This window comes from Chiloscyllium punctatum, chromosome 10 (genome assembly GCF_047496795.1).
Source record: "Chiloscyllium punctatum isolate Juve2018m chromosome 10, sChiPun1.3, whole genome shotgun sequence".
In the NCBI taxonomy this organism is placed as follows: domain Eukaryota; kingdom Metazoa; phylum Chordata; class Chondrichthyes; order Orectolobiformes; family Hemiscylliidae; genus Chiloscyllium; species Chiloscyllium punctatum.
The window spans coordinates 11123403-11145763 of record NC_092748.1 but is presented as its reverse complement, the minus strand read 5'-3'; the positions used below and the strand labels follow the sequence as shown (position 1 = coordinate 11145763).

At 46.3% G+C, this 22361-nt stretch overlaps 1 protein-coding gene across 2 annotated transcripts in view; it reads right to left on the bottom strand.

The window, feature by feature from the left end:
* LOC140481888 (thrombospondin-type laminin G domain and EAR repeat-containing protein-like) overlaps window positions 1-22361 on the bottom strand; it is a 92555-nt gene that overhangs the window by 54800 nt on the left and 15394 nt on the right. For both annotated transcript variants that reach the window (XM_072578516.1, XM_072578515.1), the window contains exon 5: window positions 9595-9751. In XM_072578516.1, the coding sequence (XP_072434617.1) occupies window positions 9595-9751 (157 nt within the window). The remainder of the gene's footprint in view (window positions 1-9594; window positions 9752-22361) is intronic.

Here is a 22361-nt window from a genome sequence, read left to right as displayed (position 1 = left end):
TGGGTTTAGAAATCTAGCTCCCTAACATCAACCCCAACCATAACCCCAAACCCAACCCTAATGATAACCCTAACCCAACCCAAACCATAAACCCAAACCTAACCCTAAACTTAATCCCAACCCGAACCCCAACCCTAATCATAACCCCAAACGGAACTGTAACCCCATACCTAACCCTAACTCTAACCATAAACCCAACCTGAACCCCAACGTCTAACCCCAACCTTAACTTTAACCCCTACCCTAACCATAACCACAACCCTAACCCCAACCCTTACGATAACGCCAAACCTAACCCCAAACCGAACCATAACCCAAAACCTAACCCTAACCCTAACCCCAACCCCAACCCAAACCTCAACCATAACCATAACCCCAAACCAAACCCCAACCACAACCCCAAACCTAACCCTAATCCTAACCAGCTCCCTAGCCTCAAACCTCACCCTAAATCCAACACTAATACTATCCCTAACTCTAATTCTAAAAATAACCATCACCTCAACCCTAACCCTAATCCTAAACTTATCCAGTTACCGAACACCAATCCTAACCCCAACACCAACGCCAACCCCAACCCTAATCCTAACTCTAATCCTGACCAACTCCCTAACCTCAAATCTAACCCTAAACCCAATGCTAACCCGAAACTAACCGTATCCCTAACTCTAATCCCGACCCGAACACTTACACCAACTTTAACCCTAAATCTAACCCTAACCCTAACCATAAACTTAACCCAAACCCTAACCTCAATCTTAAACCTATCCCCGACACTGAGCACAACCCCAACCCGAAGCCGAATGCTAATCCTAACCCGAACCCCCAACCTTAACCCTAAACCAAACATAACCCGAACCCTAACACTAACCTTAATCCTAAAACTAACTCTAAACCTAGCCAGCTCCCAAACCACAACCTTAACCCTAATCCCAACCCTAATCCTAACCCTAATCCTAACCTGAACCTAACCCTATCTCTAACTCTAACCCCATCTCTAACTCTAACCCTGACCCAACCCTAACATCAACCCTAACCCTAAATCTAACCCTAACACTAACCCTAGCACCAACCCAACCTTAACACTAACTCCAACCCCAACCCTAAACTCAACCCTCACCCTAGTCCTGCAGCTTCCTAAACTCAACCCAAACCCTAAACACCTAACCCTAATCCTAACAGTAAACCAAAACCTAACCCTAACCCTCACCCTAACTACAACTCCAGCCCTAACACCAACCCTAAACCTAACCCTAATCCTAACAGTAAACCAAAACCTAACCCTAACCCTCACCCTAACTACAACTCCAGCCCAAACACCAACCCAAAACCTAACCCTAACCTCAACCCTAACCCAATCCTGACCTTGGTCCTCCATCTTTCTAACCTCAACCCTAATCCTCAACACAACCCTAACCCTAACGTTAATCCTAACACTAAACCCAACCCAAAACCTAACACTAACCTCAAGCCTAACCCAAACCCTCACTCCAACCCCAACCCTAAACTCAACCCTAAACCAAACCCTAAACCTAAACCTAACCCAACCCCTGACACCACTATCCGCAGCTGTAACCCTAACCCAAAATACAACCCTAACCCTAACACGAACCCCAACCCTAACCTTAACCCTAACCCAACTCTAATACTAACCGCAAGCCTAAAGTCAACCCTAACTCTAACCTCAACCCTAACTTTAACCCTTAATCTGACCCTAATACCAACCATAACCCTAAACCAAATCCTAACCTAAACCACAAACCCAAACTTAACCACAACCCTAACCCTAAACCTAACCGCAAATCTGTACCCTAACATCAACCCTATCCACAGCCCAAATCCTAACCCTAAACCTAGCCCTAACCCTAGTGCTCCAGCTCCCGAACCTCAACTTTAACCCTAATCATAGACCTAACCCAAACCCTAACCCAACACTAACCGAAACCGTAACCCTAATCTTAAGACTAGTCCTCCAGCTTCCTAAACTCAACCCTAATCCTCAACCCAATTCTAACTCTAACCCTAATCTTAACAATGAACCCAATGCTAGCCCTTACACTAACCTTAACCCTTATACTAATGCTAACCCTAACTTCAACCCTAACCCTAACCATAATCTTAACTCCAACCCCAACCCTAACCCCAACCCTCACCTCAAACAAACCCCAACCCTAACCCTAGGCCTCCAGCTTTCTAACTTCAACCCTAACCCTAAATACAAGCCTAACCCTAACCCCTACCCTCACCCGAACCTAATGCTATCTCTAACTCAAACCCCAACCAAACCATAACACCAACCCTAACCCTAAATCTAACCTGAACACTAACCCTAGCTCCAGCCCAACCCTAAAGCTAACTCCAACCCTAACCTCAACCCAACCCTAACCCTACTCTCACCCAAACCTAACCGTATCTCTAATTCTAATTCCGACTCAACCATAACACCAACTCTATCGCTAAATCTAAACCTAACCCTAACCCCAACCCCAACCTTAAATGCAACTCTAACCCTAACCCAAACTCTAACCCCACACTAACCGCAACCATAACCCTAACCCTAACCCTAAACCTAGTCCTCCAGCTTACTAAACTCAACCCTAACCCTAACCATACGTCTAGCCCAAACTCTAACCCCACACAAACCGAAACCGTAACCCTAACCCTAACCCTAAACCTAGTCCTCCATCTTACTAAACTCAACCCTAACCCTAACCATACATCTAGCCCAAACTCTAACCCCACACAAACCAAAATCGTAACCCTAACCCTAACCCTAGTCCTCCATCTTCCTAAACACAACCCTAACCGTAAATAAAACTCTAACCCTAACCCTAATCCTAACACTAACACGAACCCTAACCTCAACCCTAACACTAACCGTAACCCAAGCCCTAACTTTAACTCCAACCCACAACTCTAACACCAACCCTAATCCTAATCCTAACCTCAACTCTAACCCAAACCCTAACCCTAGGCCTTCAGCTTCCTAACCTCAAACCTAACCCTAACACCAACCCTAACCCTAACCCAAACTCTAACCCTAACCCTAACCCTAACTTTAACCCCAACCCTAACCCTAACTCTAAGCCTAGCCAGTTCCCTAACCTCAACCCTAACTTTAACCCTATCCTCACCCAAACCTAATTTTATCTCTAACTAACCCAGACCCAACCCTAACACCAACCCTATCCCTAAATCTAACCATACCCCTAACACTAACCTTAACTCCAACATCAAACCTGAATGCAACTCTAACCCTAACCCTAAACATAACCCAAACCCTAACCCCACATTAACCGCAACCGTACCCCTAAATCAAACCCTAGTTCTCCAGCTTTCTAAACTCAATCCTCACCCTAACACCAAACCTTACCTAAACTCTATCCCTACACTAACCAAAACTGTAACCCTAGTCCTCCAGTATCCTAAACTCAACCCTAGCCCTGAACACAACTCTAACCCTAACCCGAATCCTAAAATTAAATTCAACCCTAACCGTAACACTAACACAAACCCTAGCCTCAACTCTAACCCAACACTAACCTAAACTTTAACCCAAACCTTAACTCCAACACCAACCCTAAGACTAACCCTAACCCTAACCCTAAGCTAACCCTAGGCCTCCAGCATCCTAACCTCAACCCTAACCCTAAACACAACCCTAACCCTAATCCTAACACTAAACCCAAACCATAACCCCAACCCTTACAATGAACATAACCTCAATGCTAACCCTAACCCCTAAGCTAACCCAAACTCTTACACTAACCCTAACCCTAAACCTAACCAAAATCCTAACCTCACACTTACCGCAACCGTAACCTTAACCCTAACCTTAACCTCAAACCTAACCCTAATCCTAACCCTTACTCCAACCCCAACCCTGAAACCAACCCTAACCCTAACCTCAACTCTAACTCTAACCTTAACATTGGTCCAGCAGCTTCCTAACCACAACCCTAACCCTAAACACAACTCCGACCCTAGTCCTAACACTGAACCCAACCCTAACCATACCCCTAACCCTAACCCTAACTCTAACCCTAGCCCTTACACCAACCCTAACCCTAACACCAAACCTAGCCCGACCCCAAACCCTAACCCCAACCGCAACGCTAATACCAATCCTAACCCTAACTCTAACCCCAATCTTAACCCTAACTCTAACCCTAACCCCAACCCTAAACCTAACCCAAACTCTAACCTCAACCTTAACCCTAACCCCAAACCTAACCCTAACCCTTACACTAAACCTAACCTCAACCCTAAATCAAACTACAGCCCTAACTCTAACCCCAACTCTGTACCCTAAAACTAACCCAAACATCAACCCTAACCGCAACCCAAACCCTAACCCTAACCCTAACCCAACACTAACCGAAACCGTAACGCTAACCCTAACCCTAGTCCTCAGCTTCATAAACCCAACCTAACCGTCAACACAACTCGAACCCTAACCCTAACAATAAACCCAATCCTAACCCTTACACTAATCCTAACCTTATACTAACCCAAACCCTAACCTCAACCCTAACCCTATCCCTAACCATAACCTTAACTCTAACCCCAACCCTAACACCAATCCTAATCCTAATCCTAACCTCAACTATTGCTAACCCTAACCCTAGGCCTCCAGCTTCCTAATCTCAACCCAAACCCTAACGCTAACTCTAACTCTAACCCCAACGCAAACCCTAAATCTAAGCCGTACCCAAACACTAACCCCAACACCAACCCTAATGCTAACCCCAACCCGAACCTTAACCCTGAACCTAACCTTAACCCTAAGCATAACTCTAACCCTAGCCAGCTCCCAAACCACAACTTTAACCCTAACCCCAACCCTAACCCGAACCTAAACGTATCTCTAACTCTAACCCCAAACCAAACCTAACAGCAACCCTAACTCTAAATCTAACCCTAACACTAACTCTAGCAACAGCCCAACCCTAACCCTAACACTAAGTCCAACCCCAACCATAACCCTAACTCTAACTCTAAACCTAACCCAAACCCTAGCCCAACACTAACCCTATTCCTGCAACTTCCTAAACTCAACACAAACCCAAAATACAACTCTAAACCTAACCCTAACCCTAACACTAAACCCAACCCTAACCCTAACCTTAGCCCTAATTGCAACCCCAGCCCTAGCACCAACTCAAACTCTAACCCTAACCTCAACCCTAACTCTGACCTTGGTCCTCCATCTTTCTAACCTCAACCCTAACCTTAATCCTAACACTAAACCCAACCCAAAACATATCCCTAACCCTAACCTCAAAACTAACCCAAACCCTAACTCCAACTCCAACCCCAAACTCAACCCTAACCCAACCGCTAACACCACACTAACCGCAGCCATAACCCTAACCCTAAATACAACCCTAACCCTAACCCCAACCCCAACCCCAACCCTAACCCTAACCTCAATCCTAAACCAACCCTAATCCTAACCCCAAGCCTAACCTCAACCCTAAACTTAATCCTAAACCTAACCCAACACCAACCATAACCCTAACCCAAATCCTAACCCAAACCTCAACCCAAACTTAACCACAACCCTAACCCTAACCACAACCCCAACTCAGTACCCAAACATTAACCCTATCCACAGCCCAAAACCTAACCCGAACCCTAGCCCTAGCCCTAGTGTTCCAGTTCGCGAACCTCAACCCTAAACCATAACCATACACCTAACCCAAACCCTAATCCACCACTAACCAAAACCGCAACCCTAACCCTGATCCCCAACCATATCACTAACCCTAACCCTAGGGCTCGAGACCCCAATCTCAAGCTTAACCCTAACTCAACCCTCACTGCAACGCAATCCCAACCCTAACACCAAACAGAATCCTAACCCTAACCCTAATCCATACACAAAACCCAACCATAACCCTAACCTTCATCCTAACCCTTGCCTGAGACCTAACTCCAACCCCAAACCTTACACCAACACTAACCCTAAATCTAACCCAAATCCAAACCCTAACCCCAAACCCAACCCTAATCCTAACCCTAACCCAAACCTTAACTCCAAGCACAACCCTAAACTAACCCTAACCTCAACCCTAACCCTAGTCCTCCAGCTTGCTAGCCTGAACCCTAACCCTCACCCTAAACCTACCCCTAATGCTAACACTAAACACAAACCTAACCATAACCCTTACCCTAACCCTAACCCTAATTCTAATCTCAAACCAAACCCTACACCTAACCTTAACCTTAGACCTAACTCAAACTCCAACCCTAACACCAAACCTCACCCGAACCCCAACTCTCACACGAACCCTAGCCTTACCCTAACGCCATTCCTAACCCTAACCCAAACCCCAACCTTGCACCCAAACACTCATCCTAACCCCAACGCTGACCCTAGCTCAACCCGAACCTTAACCCTAACCCTAACCCTGATCCCCAACCATAATGCTAACCCATAATGCTCCATCTCCCTGATCTCAAGCATAACCCTAACGCAACCCTAACAATAACGTAATCCAACACTAACACCAACACTAACCATAAATCTAACCCAAACCCAAACCCGAACTCCAACCCCAACCCTAATCCTAACCCTAACCTTAACTCCAACCGCAACCCTAAAACCAACCCTAACCCTAAACCTAACCCAAGTCCTTCAGCTTCCTAGCCTCAGCCCTAACCCTAAACATAACCCTTCCCCAACCCTAACTCTAACCTCAAACCAAACCCTAACCCTAACCTTAACCTTAACCTTAACCCAAACTCAAACCCCAGCCCTTACCCCAACCCTAACCCTAAATCTAACCCCAACCAAAACCCTAACCCAATCCCACCCCTAACACAAACCCTGACCCTAACCCTTACCCCAAGCCTAACCCCAACTCTATCTCCATCCCTGACACTAACTCTAACCCGAGCCAGTTCTCTAAACTCAACCCTAACCCCAAACCTAACCCTAACCCTAACCTAACCCCAAACCCACACAAGGCCTAGCCTTACCCTATCCCCAGTCCTAACCCTAACCCAAACCCCAACCCTGTACCCTAACACTAATCCTAACCCAAGACTGACTCTAGCCCAGCCCTAACCTTAACCCTAACCCTAACCCTGACCCACAACCATAATGCTAACCCTAACCTTAGGTTTCCAGCTCCCTGATCTCAAGCCTAACTCTAACGCAACCCTAACTGTAACGCAATCCCAAACCAAACCCTCACCCTAATCCTAGCCATAATCTGAACCCCAACTCTAACCACAACCCCATCCCTAACCCTAACCAAAACACACACCCTTACACAAATGTAACCCTAACCCTAACCCTAACCCGAAACCTAACCACATTCCTAAACCTAACCCTAACACTAACCCCAACCCTGTACCTTAACACTAACTATAATTCCAACCCTAATCCTAACCCAAATATTAACCCTAACCTCAATCCTAAAACTAACCACAACCCTAATCCTAACCCCAACCCAAACCCTCACCCTAACCCCAACTCTCTACGCTAACACTAACCCTAACCTCAACCCAAACCACAACCCAAACCTTAACTCTAACCCTAGCCCTGACTCCAATGCTCCAGCTCACTAACCTCAACCTGAACCCCAACGCTATTCCTAACCCAAACGCTAACCCTAAACACATACGGTAACACTAACCTCCAGCCCAACCTCAACCCTAACCCTAACCTTGTCTTCCAGTTTCCTAAACTCAACCCTAACCCTGAATACAACCCTAGCCCTAACACAAACCCTAAACCCAACCCCAACCCTAACGCTAATCCTAACCTGAACACTAACCCAACCCTAACGCTAACTCTAACCCTAGACAACTCCCAAACCTCAACCCTAACCCTTACCCCAACCCTAACCCTATCCCTAACTCCAACCCTAACTCCAACCTTAACCCGAACCCCAACCATAACCCCAACACCAACTCTAAACTGAACCCTAACCCAAACCACAACCCTAACCCCAACCCTAAACCTAATGCTAATCCCAACCACAACCTTAACCCCAACCCAAAGCCTAACCCCAACCTTAACCGTATCCCTAACCCTAACCCTGACTCCAACCTTAACCTTAACGCCAACCCTAACCCTAACTCCAACTCTAAACATAAACTTAACACTAACCCTAATCCTAATCTTAACCCCAACCCTAACGCTAATCTTAACCCCAACCCTAACGCTAACCCCAACCCTAACCCTAACCCCAACCCCAACACAATCGCCAAACCTAACGCTAACGCTAGCCCCAGCCCTGACCTTAATCCCAACCCGAAGCCTAACCCCACTCTAACCCTAACCCTAACCACAACCCTAATTCCAACCTTAACCTTAACGCCAACCATAACCCTAACACCAACTCTAAATATAAACTTAACACTAACCCAACTCTAACCCTAAACCTAACCCTAGCGCTAATCTTAACCCCAACCCTAATGCTAACCCCAACCCTAACCTTATCCCTATCCCTAACCCTAACCCTAACCATTCTCCAGCCCTTTGCACATCCTTGGGTTTTAGTGCTCCAGTATTGGTGGCTGTACCTTCAGCTTCCCAACTCCTTCGGCTCTTAAATTCCCTCCCGACTTCTTTTTCCTCCTTTGAGCTGCTCCTTAAAACCCATCCCTTTGTCCAGGTTTTGGTCATAGAGTCATAGAGTCACAGAGATGTACAGCATGGAAACAGACCCTTCGGTCCAACCCGTCCATGCCGACCAGATATCCCAACCCAATCTAGTCCCACCTGCCAGCACCTGGCCCATATCCCTCCAAATCCTTCCTATTCATATACCCATCCAAATGCCTTTTAAATGTTGCAATTGTAGCAGCCTCCACCACATCTTCTGGCAGCTCATTCCATACCCGTACCACACTCTGCGTGAAAACGTTGCTCCTTAGGTCTCTTTTATATCTTTCCCCTCTCACCCTAAACCTATGCCCCTCTAGTTCTGGACTCCCCGACCCCAGGGAAAAGACTTTGCCTATTTATCCTATCCATGCCCCTCATAATTTTGTAAACCTCTATAAGGTCACCCCTCAGCCTCCGACGCTCCAGGGAAAACAGTCCCAGCCTGTTCAGCCTCTCCCTGTAGCTCAGATCCTCCAACCCTGGCAACATCCTTGTAAATCTTTTCTGAACCCTTTCAAGTTTTACAACATCTTTCCGATGGGAAGGAGACCAGAATTGCACGCAATATTCCAACAGTGGCCTAACCAATGTCCTGTACAGCCGCAACATGACCTCCCAGCTCCTGTCCGATGGGAAGGGGAGCAGGCTCCAGGTCAATTTTTTTTGCTTGATGTTGCTTCCTTGCACCTTTCACCATTTTGCTGTATTGAAGACCGATGTAAATGCAAACTCTCATCGCTTGTATAACTGCTGACAGATATATGGGATTCGAGCACATGTGGGGTCAGGGTGTTGGGACTGCAGCTTTGTACTGATGCTTTCTCCCAACATGGACCACAGGCTGGACACCCCTTGAAAATGTAGCACAGTAAAAGTAGTTGTTTTTAAGAGGCAGAGCAAACGTTCATCATCAAACCAAACGCATCGCACTCCACATGCACAAAGAATTTGAGATGGACCGGCTGACTTACCATAAGGATACTTCCCGATGTCAGGATCCAATGGCTTGAAGGGGAGCTCCGTCAGGATCTTTGGGACTGAGAGAGCAGCGAATCTGGGACTGGGATTCGGGCAGATTCTTTGAGTAGCGTCAGATCCTGGTAGCAGCACCAGCTGTCTCAGTAAACCCTGCATTACAACAGAAGAAGAAGATTACGATTCTTTATTTTACCTGTTCCCTTTTCCCTCTCCTACTCACCCTCTTATTTTTAATTCATTCATGGGATGAGGGTGTCACTGGCTAAACCAGCATTAATTGCCCATGCCTAAGAGTCAACCACGTTGCTGTGGTTCTGGAGTCACATGTGGGCCAGACCAGGTAGGGATAGCAGTTTCCTTCCCTAAAGGACATTAGCGAAGCAGATGGATTTTTCCAACAACTGACACTGAATTCATGGTCATCATTAGACTCTTAATACACATCCCTATGGGCAACTTAGCACCTCTTTGGACTGTGGGAGGAAACACGAGCACCCGGAGCAAACCCAAGCAGACATGGGGAGAATGTGTAAACTCCAGACAGACAGTAACCCGAGGCTGGAATCGAATCCAGGTCCCAGGCGCTGTGAGGCAGCAGTGCTAACCACTGAGCCAACACCCCTCCTCTGTCTGTCCAATTGTTCTTCTCACTCTTTGGGCTCTATCTCCACCTATTGTTTACTCCTTAACCCCTCCCCCAACCCTGCCTTCTGTATGAAAACCAACATTTTCCTAGCTAACATTAGTTCTGAGGAAAGATCACTGGATCCTGAAACGTTAACTCTGATCTCTCTCCACAGATGCTGCTAGACATACTGAGTCCTTCCTGCAATTTCTGTTTTTGTTGCCAGAACATTACCTGAGTCTCTGGATTAACAGTCCAGTGATAATACCACACCTCCCCTATCTTTTCCCACCCACCCTCCATTTGGTTAGGTTTACATTACAAGGTGTGATTAGGGTGCAGCTCCCAATCCGTGCTGACCTCCCCAAACTTACATTGCACAGATAACAAGGATAGTCTTTTTAAAAATTCATTGTAGACCTCTGAATGTCACTGCTAAAGCCAGCATTTATTGTCGATTCCTATTCACCCTTAAGAAGGTGATGGTACGCTGCCTTTTTGAACCACTTCAGTATTTGGAGTGTAAGGACAGTGGTCTTTATAGAGGAAGAACCAGGAGTATGACCCAGCAACACTGAGGGTTCTGGCAGTATTCTTCCAAGTCAGGATGCTGTATGTCTTGGAGGGAAACTTGCCGGGGTTGATGTTTCCATGCAGCTTCTGCGCTTGTCCTTCTAAAGCATAAATGTCAAGGAGTTGCAAGGTTCAAATAATCCTTGGTGTGCTACTGCACTGCATCTGTGCATCTGTAGTGAAGGGAATGGATGTTGAAGATGGTGGATGGGATGCCAATCAACCAGACTGCTTTATCCTGGATATTGTTGAGCAGCTTGAGTGTGGTTGGAATTGCACTCACCTAGGCTAATCCATCACATTCCTGCTCAAACACACTTTTGCTTTGGAAAGGCTTTGGGAGTCAAAGAAGTGAGTTCCTCGCTGCAGAATTCCCAGCATCCGATTCATCCCAATTGTCATTTGCTTAAAGTCCTTGGACATTCCAAGGAGAGTGGAGCAGTGGTAATTAATGTCCAACACTAACTGGCTGTCACTGAGGGAAGAGCACTTTGGGATGTTGATCCGGTTTAGAAAAAAGAGCCGGGGGAATCCAAGATGGCAGCAACCTGGGAGGATCGCGTTTGCTGGGCTCCGCACCACAACATCAGCGGGACAAAGCTAGAACCCATCCCATCCATGTTACTGTGAGTAAAAAAAAACAGTAAAAGAGCTACAGAACCTGAAAATTTTACTTACCATTGTTTTTGCCGAGAGAGCGTGCCAGAGAAAGGAGGAAGTTCACTTGGGGCCAGGGCTGTGGCTCAACTCACCCAGGCGGTGGGCTTGCTTACTCACCAGGCCCTGCTTCCGGAGCTTGCTCAATCTCACAAGGTCCTCAGGAAGCAGATTGAAGAAAAAAAAATCGAGGAAAAGCTAGCCCCTGCTACACTGCAAAACCGAGGGAAAAGGACTGATGAGCTCAAGCCTTGGGCCACAGGGGTGGAGGCAGAGTCTGATCCATCCAAGAGTTGGATTGAAGCCCTGGAACCCCAGCTCCGTAGTTTGCTGGATCTGTTGGATGATCTTGAGAACAGGGGCAAAAGAAAGAACCTCCATGTTGTTGGCATGCTGGAGGACACGGACGGTGAGTGGCCAATGGAATTCTTTGAAAAGTGGTTCCCAGAATTCCTAAGGTTGAAGGCTGAAAAGGGAAGGATGGAGATTGAGAAAGCCCACCAGGTCACGGCATGAAGGCCAGGAATGGACCAGCGCCCTCGCCCTGACCTGGTATGGTTCCATCATTATGAAAACAAACAGAGTCATGGAAGCTTCCAGAGCCCAAGGGAAGGATCCGGGAGCGTTGGTGTGCGAGGGGTCCAGGGTCATGTCTTTCCATGACTTTTCAGCTGCACTGATTTGCAAAAGGAAGTCTTACGACAGCATCAAGAAGATACTGAGATAGCTTGGGAACTAGTACTCTCTAAGCTATCCAGCGGTGCTTTGGGTTAATTATAATGGATCTGTACGTTTACATGACTCACCAAAGAAAGCGAGGAACTTTGTGGACGTGCTGACTTAAGCTGGACGATTGAAAAGGCACAAAAGGGGTTTGTCCTCCCTTAAAGAGGACTTGGTGGAGTCTTCTTTTGTTGGAAATAAGTTGTGTTAAATTTTGCTCAGGATCGATAAAGTATTTACCTTTAATTTTGAAGTTAGGTTATACCGAGGGATGGATGATGTGTCTACTTTTAACTTGTGTATATTACTAATCTTGTTTTTTCCTACCGGGTTTCCTGTGCTTGTGGTGCGACCCTGGTTAGTTGGAGTTCAGAGGGTGGTGGGGATGGTTGGTAGGATTTTGGGATGTGTAGGTGCCCCCTTTGAATGGGGGATTAAATTCCTCTAATCAGTGCCTTTGGCATTTTTATTGTTTTCCCCCAGTTTTGGTGTGCCCGTACGTAGTTTTTGCAAGTTTTGCAGGTTTGTTGGTTGCAGCTTTTGTGTTTTGTGGACTTTCTTGTACAGAAGCTCAGCAATACATAGCTCGAGTTCTCCCTCACTGGAGTCTAAAAGATGCTGTGGAATGTTATGACTACGAATGTGTTCAAGTGGTGCACCTGGAACATCAAGGGGAGGTCACTTGCCCATCAAGAGGAAGAAGGTACTTTCCAGTCTTAAAAGGGAGAAGGTAGATGTTGCCTTATTACGAGAAACACACCTGAATGATACAGAGCATCTGGACCTGCAACAGAATGGGTATGACCGGGTTTATTTCTCATCTTTCAATATTAGGAGTAGGGGGTGGCCAAACTTGTTAGGGAGAATCTCCCATTTAAGTTGTTAGAGTGCATTAAAGACACACTTGGGAGATTTGTAATCCTTAAAGCTTTGATAAATGGGGGAAGAATATGGGATCTAAAATGTTTATTGTCCCCTGGCCACCTCCTTAAGTTCTTGATAGACGCACTTTCTAAACGGGTTAACCTCGCATCTCAGCAGATCCTGTCAAGGGGGGGGATTTTAATCGTCTAATAGATCCGATGGTGGACAAATTGCCCAAAGGATCCCGATATCTTCTTCATGATCTAAGCAATTAAGGGATCTGTGTGTTGAACTAGGATTGGTAGCTGTCTGGAGGCACCTTCACCCTACTGGAGGGAATTTATGTTTTTCTTGAATCCCCTCCTGATATCTGCCATATCAGGACTGATCTCTTTTTGACTCCTACAGTATATTTGGTGTCATGTACAATTGGCAATATCACTATTTCTGATCATGCTCCAGTGTATCCAATGGTCAAGAGTAGGGACACTATGGTAGGTTCGAAGCACTGGTGACCGGACCCCTTCATTCTTAAGGATAGGAAGTTTACTGAATTCTTTTCTACTGAAACCAGGGCTTTTAGATTCCCTACAATGTGGAAACAGGCCCTTCGGTCCAACAAGTCCACACTGATCCTCTGAAGAGTAACCCACCCAGACCCATTTCCCTCTGACTAAAGCACTTAACACTATGGGCAATTTAGCATGGCCAGTTCACCTAACCTTCACATCTTTGGACTGTGGGAGGGAACCGGAGCACCTGGAGGAAACCCATGCAGACACGGGGAGAATGGGCAGGTTAGGATGGAGTCTTTTTTTAAGAAGTTGGCCCTCCTGGGAGTGACCCCTGAGCAAGAGTCCCTCCTCAATGCCCTGTTGTCAGTGCAAGAGGTGCAGGAGACTGTGAGGCTGCTCCAGAATGGAATGGTGCCTGGTCCTCAGTGAGTTCTATAAGGAATTTATAAGTATACTGTCCGACTGATGCTTAGTATGTTTAACAATTCATATAGTCATGGACTCCTCCCACCATCTTTAAGAGAGGCAAACATCTCTTTTATCCTTAAAAAAGGGAAGGCCCCAGAGGACTGTGCTTCCTATAAGCCTATCTCACTCCTGAATGTCGATTACAAAATCCTACCTAAGACTAGAAACTGTGCTGTCCTCTATCACTAAGGAGGATCAGACGGGTTTTATAAGAGGTCACAGATCATCTAATGTCAGGAGGTTACTTAATATGATCCAAGTATGTCAACAGCGATCAGTACAGAGATTAATGAGCTCTTTAGATGCGGAGAAGGCATTTGACTGGGTCAAGTGGCCATATCTTTTTATACTTTAAAGCGGTTTGGCTTGGGGGAAGCCTTTATCAGATGGGCAAAGGTTTTGCATAGTAACCCTCTTGCTGCGGTCCTCACTAATGGTGTGCGGTCAAGCAATTTCAATATTCTGAGAGGCAGTCGACGGAGCTGTCCCTTCTCACTGTTGCTTTTCACATTGGTGATTGAACCACTGGTGGAGGCAATACATAGGGATCCCAATGTAGCCGCTCCAAAGGTGGGGACAAAGTCACATAAGATTGCATTTTATCAAACCCAACAGTTTCAGTGCCTCATCTGATACAATGCATTAACTCGTTTGGTGGCTTTTCAGGTTACAAGATCAACTTTGCAAAATCAGAGATCATGCTCACGGGTGGTCTCCCAAAAATGCCTGGTCCTGAAGACGAATCTTGATTTCCTTTTAGATGGTCACAGGAGGGCATTCTCTTCTTAGGTATATTTGTTACTCCTGCCTTTGATCAGCTATTTAAAACCAATGCTGCCCTTTATTCAACAGACTTAAATAAGACCCTTGAAGATGGGAGGTGCATCTGATCTCTTGGTTAGGTTGGATAGCCCTTGTTAAAAAGAATCTTCTCCCCTGTTTGCCGTATCCTGTGCAAACGCTACCTCTGCTTTTTACTAAGCAAACATTTAGAAGGCTGAACAGCTGGTTTAGTGCCTTTACCTGGTATTGCAAGCGACTCCTTGTTAAACTGACGAAACTGAAGCTACAGAAAGCAAGGAGCGCAGATGCTGGCGATCAGAGTCGAGAGTGTGGTGCTGGAAATGCCCAGCAGGTCAGGCAGCTTCCGAGGAGCAGGAGAGTCAACATTTCAGGCATAAGCCCTTCATCAGGAATTTCGTAAATTCTCCTGCTCCTTGGATGCTGCCTGACCTGCTGTGCTTTTCCAACACCACACTCTCGACTCTGATCTCCAGTATCTTCAGTCCTCACTTTCTTCGAGATGATTTAACCTTACTGCAAAGCCTCTTCCAAGGATGCCCACCTTGGAGTTCTCCTCTTCATTCCTGATGAAGGGCTTATGCCTGAAACGTCGATTAAACTGCAGCTACCCCACAGACTGGGAGGAGTGGGCCTCCCAGTTATCAAAAACTATCAACTAAGCTCATTGCTATTTTCTGTGAATGACTGGACCCGGGGAGACCCTCACTCACTATGGTTGGACATCAAAGCATCTTAGGAAAGATACCCCCTTAATAGCTTGTTGTTCTTGGGCAGTTAAGGAATATTGCCATAGCCCAATAGTTATTAATACTGTTAAAGCATGGAGGGCAATGTATCAGAGTGAAGGCAATATTGCCAAAACATCACTTTTGACACCCATAGTTGGTATGCCAGGGATGATGGACTTGGGGCTTAAACTATGGGCAGCTAGGGGCGTGTCTTGCCTGGGTGACTTATTCAAGGGGGACATACTGATGTTTTTTGACCAGTTGGCTCAGAAATACGAGTTGCCCAGTAGCGACCTCTTTTATTTTTCTTTCAAGTTAGAAATTTCATACGAAAAGAGACCACACTTGTAACTGATTCTTACAGATCTGACACGGAGAAGAGGGTGCTGAGTGCTGAGAACATACTTTCTGTCAGCAATGTCTATCACCTATTGGGAGAAGTTCCCTCAGGCGAGTTCAAACTGTCCTGTAAGGTATGGGAGAGGAAGCTCGACATTGAGATTTCTCCTGAAGTATGGGAGGCTACCTGGGAAAATGCAAGGACAGACTCAATTTGCAACAGGAGCTATGTCTTGCCATTGAAGATTCTCCACAGAATCCATTTGGCTCCAGACTGTCTTTCAAACTTTAAAGTGGGAGCATCTCCAATGTGTCCTAAACGCATAATGAGTATGGGCATGCTCACTCATTGTCCTTGGTCCTGTCACAGGCTGCGGGCAAACTGGGGCGCTGTGGTAGGTGAAATAGAGAGGGTCTTGGGGTCAGAGGTGGAGATGGACTCAGTATCTCTTCTTCTTAGCCTTGTTAATCCACTTCCGTTAGATGCAGACAAAAAAAAACGTTTCAATATCCTCACGTTTTGTGCAAGAATGGACATTCTGAAACCCCCCCACCCCGGGGCTGATGGGCTGGCATAAGCTAGTCACGGAACACATCTCTTTGGACTTTCTTACAAACATGGTGCACCATAAAACTGAGAAACTTGATAAGCTGTAGCGACCCTTTCTGGGCTACTGGTCTGCCATACTAATGAGGGCCTGTCTATGACGATTCTGCTTAATGAATCCGGTATCCAGAGAGGAGGCGCTATGAACACATTGAATATGTACAAACTTATGCTCTCGATGGTCAAGGGCTATTATTTTGTTTCATTGAGCTGTATTATCAACATTATCATTGTTATTGTCGTGATTTATTAGTTAGTCGTTATCTTTTAGTTATTATTTATTTATTTATGTAATTAGTGTGTTTCTTTGCATTGTTTTGTTCTAAATTTGTTGTAATATCCAAAAAAAATTCTTTTCAATATTCCAATAAAAATACAGCAAAAAAAAAGAGCCGGGTGCCTCTCTGCAGAAAAGAGAAAGTTCAGAGCTGGCCTCACTGTGACCTTTAAAATTATGAGATGGATGTCCACTTGTATGGGAAGTGAAAAACTGGGAGCAATTAACAGAGGAATGTCACCAATAATCCAAGAATAAAATGTCTTTGTCCCTGCAGTGCGGCACTTGCTACCATTTATGTAGACAGGCCAACAAGAGGTGAGGCTATACTGGATTTGGTTCGAGGTAATGAACCAGGCCAGGTGTTAGACTTGGAGGTAGGTGAGCACTTCCGGGGCAGTGACCACAACTCGGTGACTTTTATTCTAGTGATGGAGAGGGATAAGTGTGCACTGCAGGGCAACAGTTATAGCTGGGGGCAGGGAAATTATGATGCGGTGAGGCATGACTTAGGATGCGTGGATTGGAAAAATAGGCTTCAAGGGAAGAACACAAATGATATGTGGAGATTGTTCAAGGAACAGCTAATGGGTGTCCTTGATAAGTATGTACCAGTCAGGCAGGGAGTAAAGGGTCTTGTGAGGGAGCCGTGGTTTAACAAGGAATTGGAATCCCTTGTGAAAGGGAAGAGAGCGGCCTATGTAAAGATGAGGCGTGAAGGTTCAGTTGGGGTGATTGAGAGTTATAAGGTAGCCAGGAAGGATCTAAAGAGAGAGCTAAGAGCAGCGAGAAGGGGACATGAGAAGTCCTTAGTTGGTAGGATTAGGGAAAACCCAAAGGCTTTCTCTAGGTATGTCAGGAAGAAAAGGATGACTAGGGTAGGAATAGGTCCAGTCAAGGATAGTAGTGGGAAGTTGTGCGTGGAGGCGGAGGAGATTGGTGAGACACTAACTCAATACTTTTCATCAGTATTCACTCAGGAACAGGACATTGTTGCCGATGTGAATACTGAGTCACAATTAATTAGAATGGACGGCTTTGAGGTATGTAGGGAAGAGGTGTTGGAAATTCTGGAAAGGATGAAAATAGATAAGTCCCCCTGGGCCTGATGGCATTTATCCTAGGATCCTCTGGGAAGCTAGGGAGGAGATAGCGGAGCCATTGGCCTTGATTTTTATGTCGTCGTTGTCTACAGGAATAGTGCCAGAAGACTGGAGGATAGCGAATGTGGTCCCCTTGTTCAAGAAGGGGAGCAGGGATAGCCCAAGTAACTATAGGCCAGTGAGTCTCACTTCTGTTGTGGGTAAAGTCTGAGAGAGAATTGTAAGGGATAGGATTTATGAACATCTGGATAGGAATAATGTGATCAAGGATAGTCAGCATGGTTTTGTGAAGGGCAGGTCGTGCCTCACAAACCTTATTGAATTCCTTGAGAAGGTGACCAAGGAAGTGGACGAGGGTAAAGCAGTAGATGTGGTATATATGGATTTTAGCAAGGCATTCGATAAGGTACCCCATGGCAGGCTAATGCAAAAACTACGGAGGTATGGCATTGAGGGTGCATTCGAGATTTGGATTAGGAATTGGCTGGCTGGAAGGACACAGAGGGTAGTAGTTGATGGTATAGGTTCATCTTGGAGCGCAGTTACTAGCGGTGTTCCACAAGGATCTGTTTTGGGACCATTGCTGTTTGTCATTTTTATAAATGACCTGGAGGAGGGGCTTCAAGGCTGGGTGAGCAAGTTTGCGGATGACACGAAAGTCGGTGGAGTTGTGGACAGCGAAGAAGGATGTGGCAGGTTACAGCGGGATATAGATAAGTTGCAGAGCTGGGCAGTAAGGTAGCAAATGGAATTCAATGTAGCTAAGTGTGAAGTCATTCACTTTGGTAGGAGTAACAAGAAGATGGATTACTGGGCTAATGGTAGACTACTTGGTAGTGTGGATGAGCAGAGGGATCTTGGTGTCCATGTACACAGATCTTTGAAAGTTGCCACCCAGGTAAATAGTGCTGTGAAGAAGGCATATGGTGTACTGGGCTTTATTGGTAGAGGAATTGAGTTCCGGAGTCCTGAGGTCATGTTGCAGTTGCATAAGACTCTGGTGCGGCCTCATCTGGAGTATTGTGTGCAGTTTTGGTCGCCATATTATAGGAAGGATGTGGAGGCATTGGAACGAGTGCAGAGGAGGTTTACCAGGATGTTGCCTGGTATGGTAGGAAGATTGTATGAGGAAAGGCTGAGGCACTTGGGGCTTTTCTCATTGGAGAAAAGAAGGTTTAGGGGAGATTTGATAGAGGTGTACAAGATGATTAGGGGTTTAGATAGGGTTGACAGTGAGAACCTTTTTCCGCTAATGAAGTCAGCTGTTACTAGGGGACACAGCTTTAAATTAAGGGGTGGTAGGTATAGGACAGATGTTAGGGGTAGATTTTTTACTCAGCGGGTTGTGAGTTCATGGAATGCCCTGCCAGTAGCAGTGGTGGACTCTCCCTCTTTATGGTCATTTAAGCGGGCATTGGACAAGCATATGGAGGTTATTGGGCTAGTGTAGGTTAGGCAGGCTTTGGTCGGCGCAACATCGAGGGCCGAAGGGCCTGGACTGCACTGTATTTTTCTATGTTCTATGTTCTATGTTCATTTATAGACAGGATGGATATATGAAAAAGAATTGGGAACTGCTCCCTGATCAGAGCTGTCATGGACAGCTAACCAAGTGGGGGGTGGGTGGGAAAAGATAGGAGAGACGATGGTATTGCCACTGAAAAGGGAGCTAGATGTGTGCATGAAGGAGAAAGGAATAGAAGGTAATGTTGATAGGACATGATGCAAAATCCCCAATTCATCTGTCTGATAGACCGAGGTGAACAGAACACATTGACCAGTTTTCTATGTGGGGTGGCTCAGTGTCTCAGCACTGCTGCCTCACAGCACCAGGGACCTGGGTTCAATTCCACCCTTAGGCAACAGTCTGTGTGGAGTGTACATATTCTCCCTGTGTCTGTGTGGGTTTCTTCCCGCAATGCAAAGATGTACAGGTTAGGTGGAGTGGCATGCAAAGTTTTCCATAGTCTGCAGGCTAGGTGGACTAGCCATGGCAAATGCAGGGTTACAGGGATGGGGTAGTGGGGTGGGTCTAGGCGGATGCTCTTTGGACATGAACCCACTGGGCTGCTTCCACACTGTAGGGATTCTACCATGGATGGGGCTTGTGCGGTGCATAGACACTGGCAGCAGCATTTTGGCCAAACTACCTGTTTCAAAGCCACAAAATTGTATGGTCACCTATTTTCACCTCTGTCAACATGTGATGATATGGAGAAACAGATAACCCAGTGAAAACTCCCTAGTTGTCCTCAAAGGAGTAAAACTGGGCAAGTTCTATAAAGGAATATCAATCATGCAAGAAAGACAAAACATTTACGTCTTCAAGTCTGAACTAAATTCCCATGGATCAAAAGCATCAAAGCTCTTCCAGCATGTGCCTGCATACTTATCATTGATGTTGAATATTTCTGGATTGCAGGTTGTTCTGGCATAATGCGCGATTCGTCAGTGTGGACTGACTATGACATGATTGACAAGCTGTGGGCGATGTTTGGACAATTCAAACCTTGTACTGAACAGGTATAGCAATTTTCTACAGTGACCTTCCACAGTGTGTTTTTCTATATGGGCTTTACGTAACGTGATTTTCTATAGCGCGAGGTTGCAGAGGAACGTAACTGCCGCGTTATGGCAAAACGACCTGTATCGGCAGTCCACCCCTCCACCCCCTCCCTCCACCCCCAATGTGCCACCCATTACAGCAATTCACGGAGTTATCTTCCAAACACGTGACCTCTACCACGTGTGAGGACAAGGGGAGGGGACGTGCAGAAATGTCACCACCTGTATGTTCGCCACCAATCCATACACTATCCTGATGTGGAGGCATGGGTAGCATTTTCTGATTATGGTTAAAGTGTTTGGTTGCAACAGGTCATGGCGCACAGTCTGTCATATTTTGCAGTGCCTTTTCTCATGCAGTCTCCTGCTCCTTACATCATGAATTATGAAACCAGGCTATTGGGCACATTTCTTGGGGAATTGCAGGGCCCAGAGAAGCAGAAGCATTTGCCTCCACTCGCTCACCGCTGGTGCCATGTTTAAAACCCAGCTGCAAACCAGGAATTGGCCCTTACTCCATGGTGCTCTTCATGATTACTCAACATTTGGTGGAGAGGAAAGGAAAAGGTCACTCCCCACTTCATGACAGGGACCTGTAAGTCTTGGTGGAGTGGTGACCAGTCCACTTTCGGAAGTCAATCATTTTCGGTGCCGTGCAAGGTAACTGCTACTGTCTTCATGAGGGTGGCACTGGAGCTCAGTGGTTAGTACTGCCACCTCACAGCACCAGGGACCTGTGTTTGATTCCAGCTTCGGGCAACTGGAATTTGCACATTCTCCCCGTGCCTGTCTGGGTTTCCTCTGGGTTGCTCTGGTTTCCTCCCACAGTCCAAAGATGGGCAGGTTAGGTGGATTGGCCATTCTGAAGTGTCTATAGTGTCCAGGGATGTGCAGGCTAGGTGGGTTACCTGTGGGAAATGCAGGGTTACAGGGACAGGGTAAGGGACTAGGTCTGGGTGGGTTGCCCTTCAGAAGGTTGGTGTGGACGCAATGGGCTAAATTGTCTGCTTCCACACAGTAGGGATTCTATGATCTTTTCTCTGCGACCTCACATTTAAAGGCTAGCACTCACTCTGGCACTGCAAACACCTTTTTCAGGTTTCATGGAATGTAATTCTCACTATTTCAGCAGCACGTCCATTCAATGGTTGTCAACCACTTCAAACTATTTACTCTTCCTGACCTCTGCACTTCCCACTCATACACTGGGGACACCTCACCACCTCTGGTGCATGACCACAAACTACTCTTCCATCCACTTGCATCAGACTCAATCCCTCCCATTGCCTTATTGCAGGGAAATGTGGCTCACCTCTCAGACCCATGTCTCAACAACATCTCACCAGTCCTACCTGTTATCTGTGGACAGTGTGCATGACCTGGAGCTCTGACCAGCGCCTGCTCACTAGACTGCAAGAGCATGGATTCCTGGACTCTGCAAAGGCCAAGTGTCTGACTGACTGCAGCCAACCTCCTGTTGTGAGATTAGGCGAGGTCCTTGACCGACTGTGATGGTGCACCCAACTACTGGGAGTCTCACTTCAACTGACTCAAGACTGTGCCCCTTTAACATTCAGAAAGTGGAATCACAGGTAGATAGGATAGTGAAGAAGGTGTTTGGTATGCTTTCCTTTATTGGTCAGAGGATTGAGTACAGGAGTCAATGTTGTAGCTGTATAAAACATTGGTTAGGCCACTGTTGGAATATTGCGTGCAATTCTGGTCTCCTTCCTATCAGAAAGATGTTGTGAAAGTTGAAAGGGTTCAGAAAAGATTTACAAGGATGTTGCCAGGATTGGAGGATCTGAGCTACAGGGAGAGGCTGAGGGGCTGGGGTTGTTTTCCCTGGAGCGTCGGAGGCTGAGGGGTGTCCTTATAGAGGTTTACAAAATTATGAGGGGCATGGATAGGA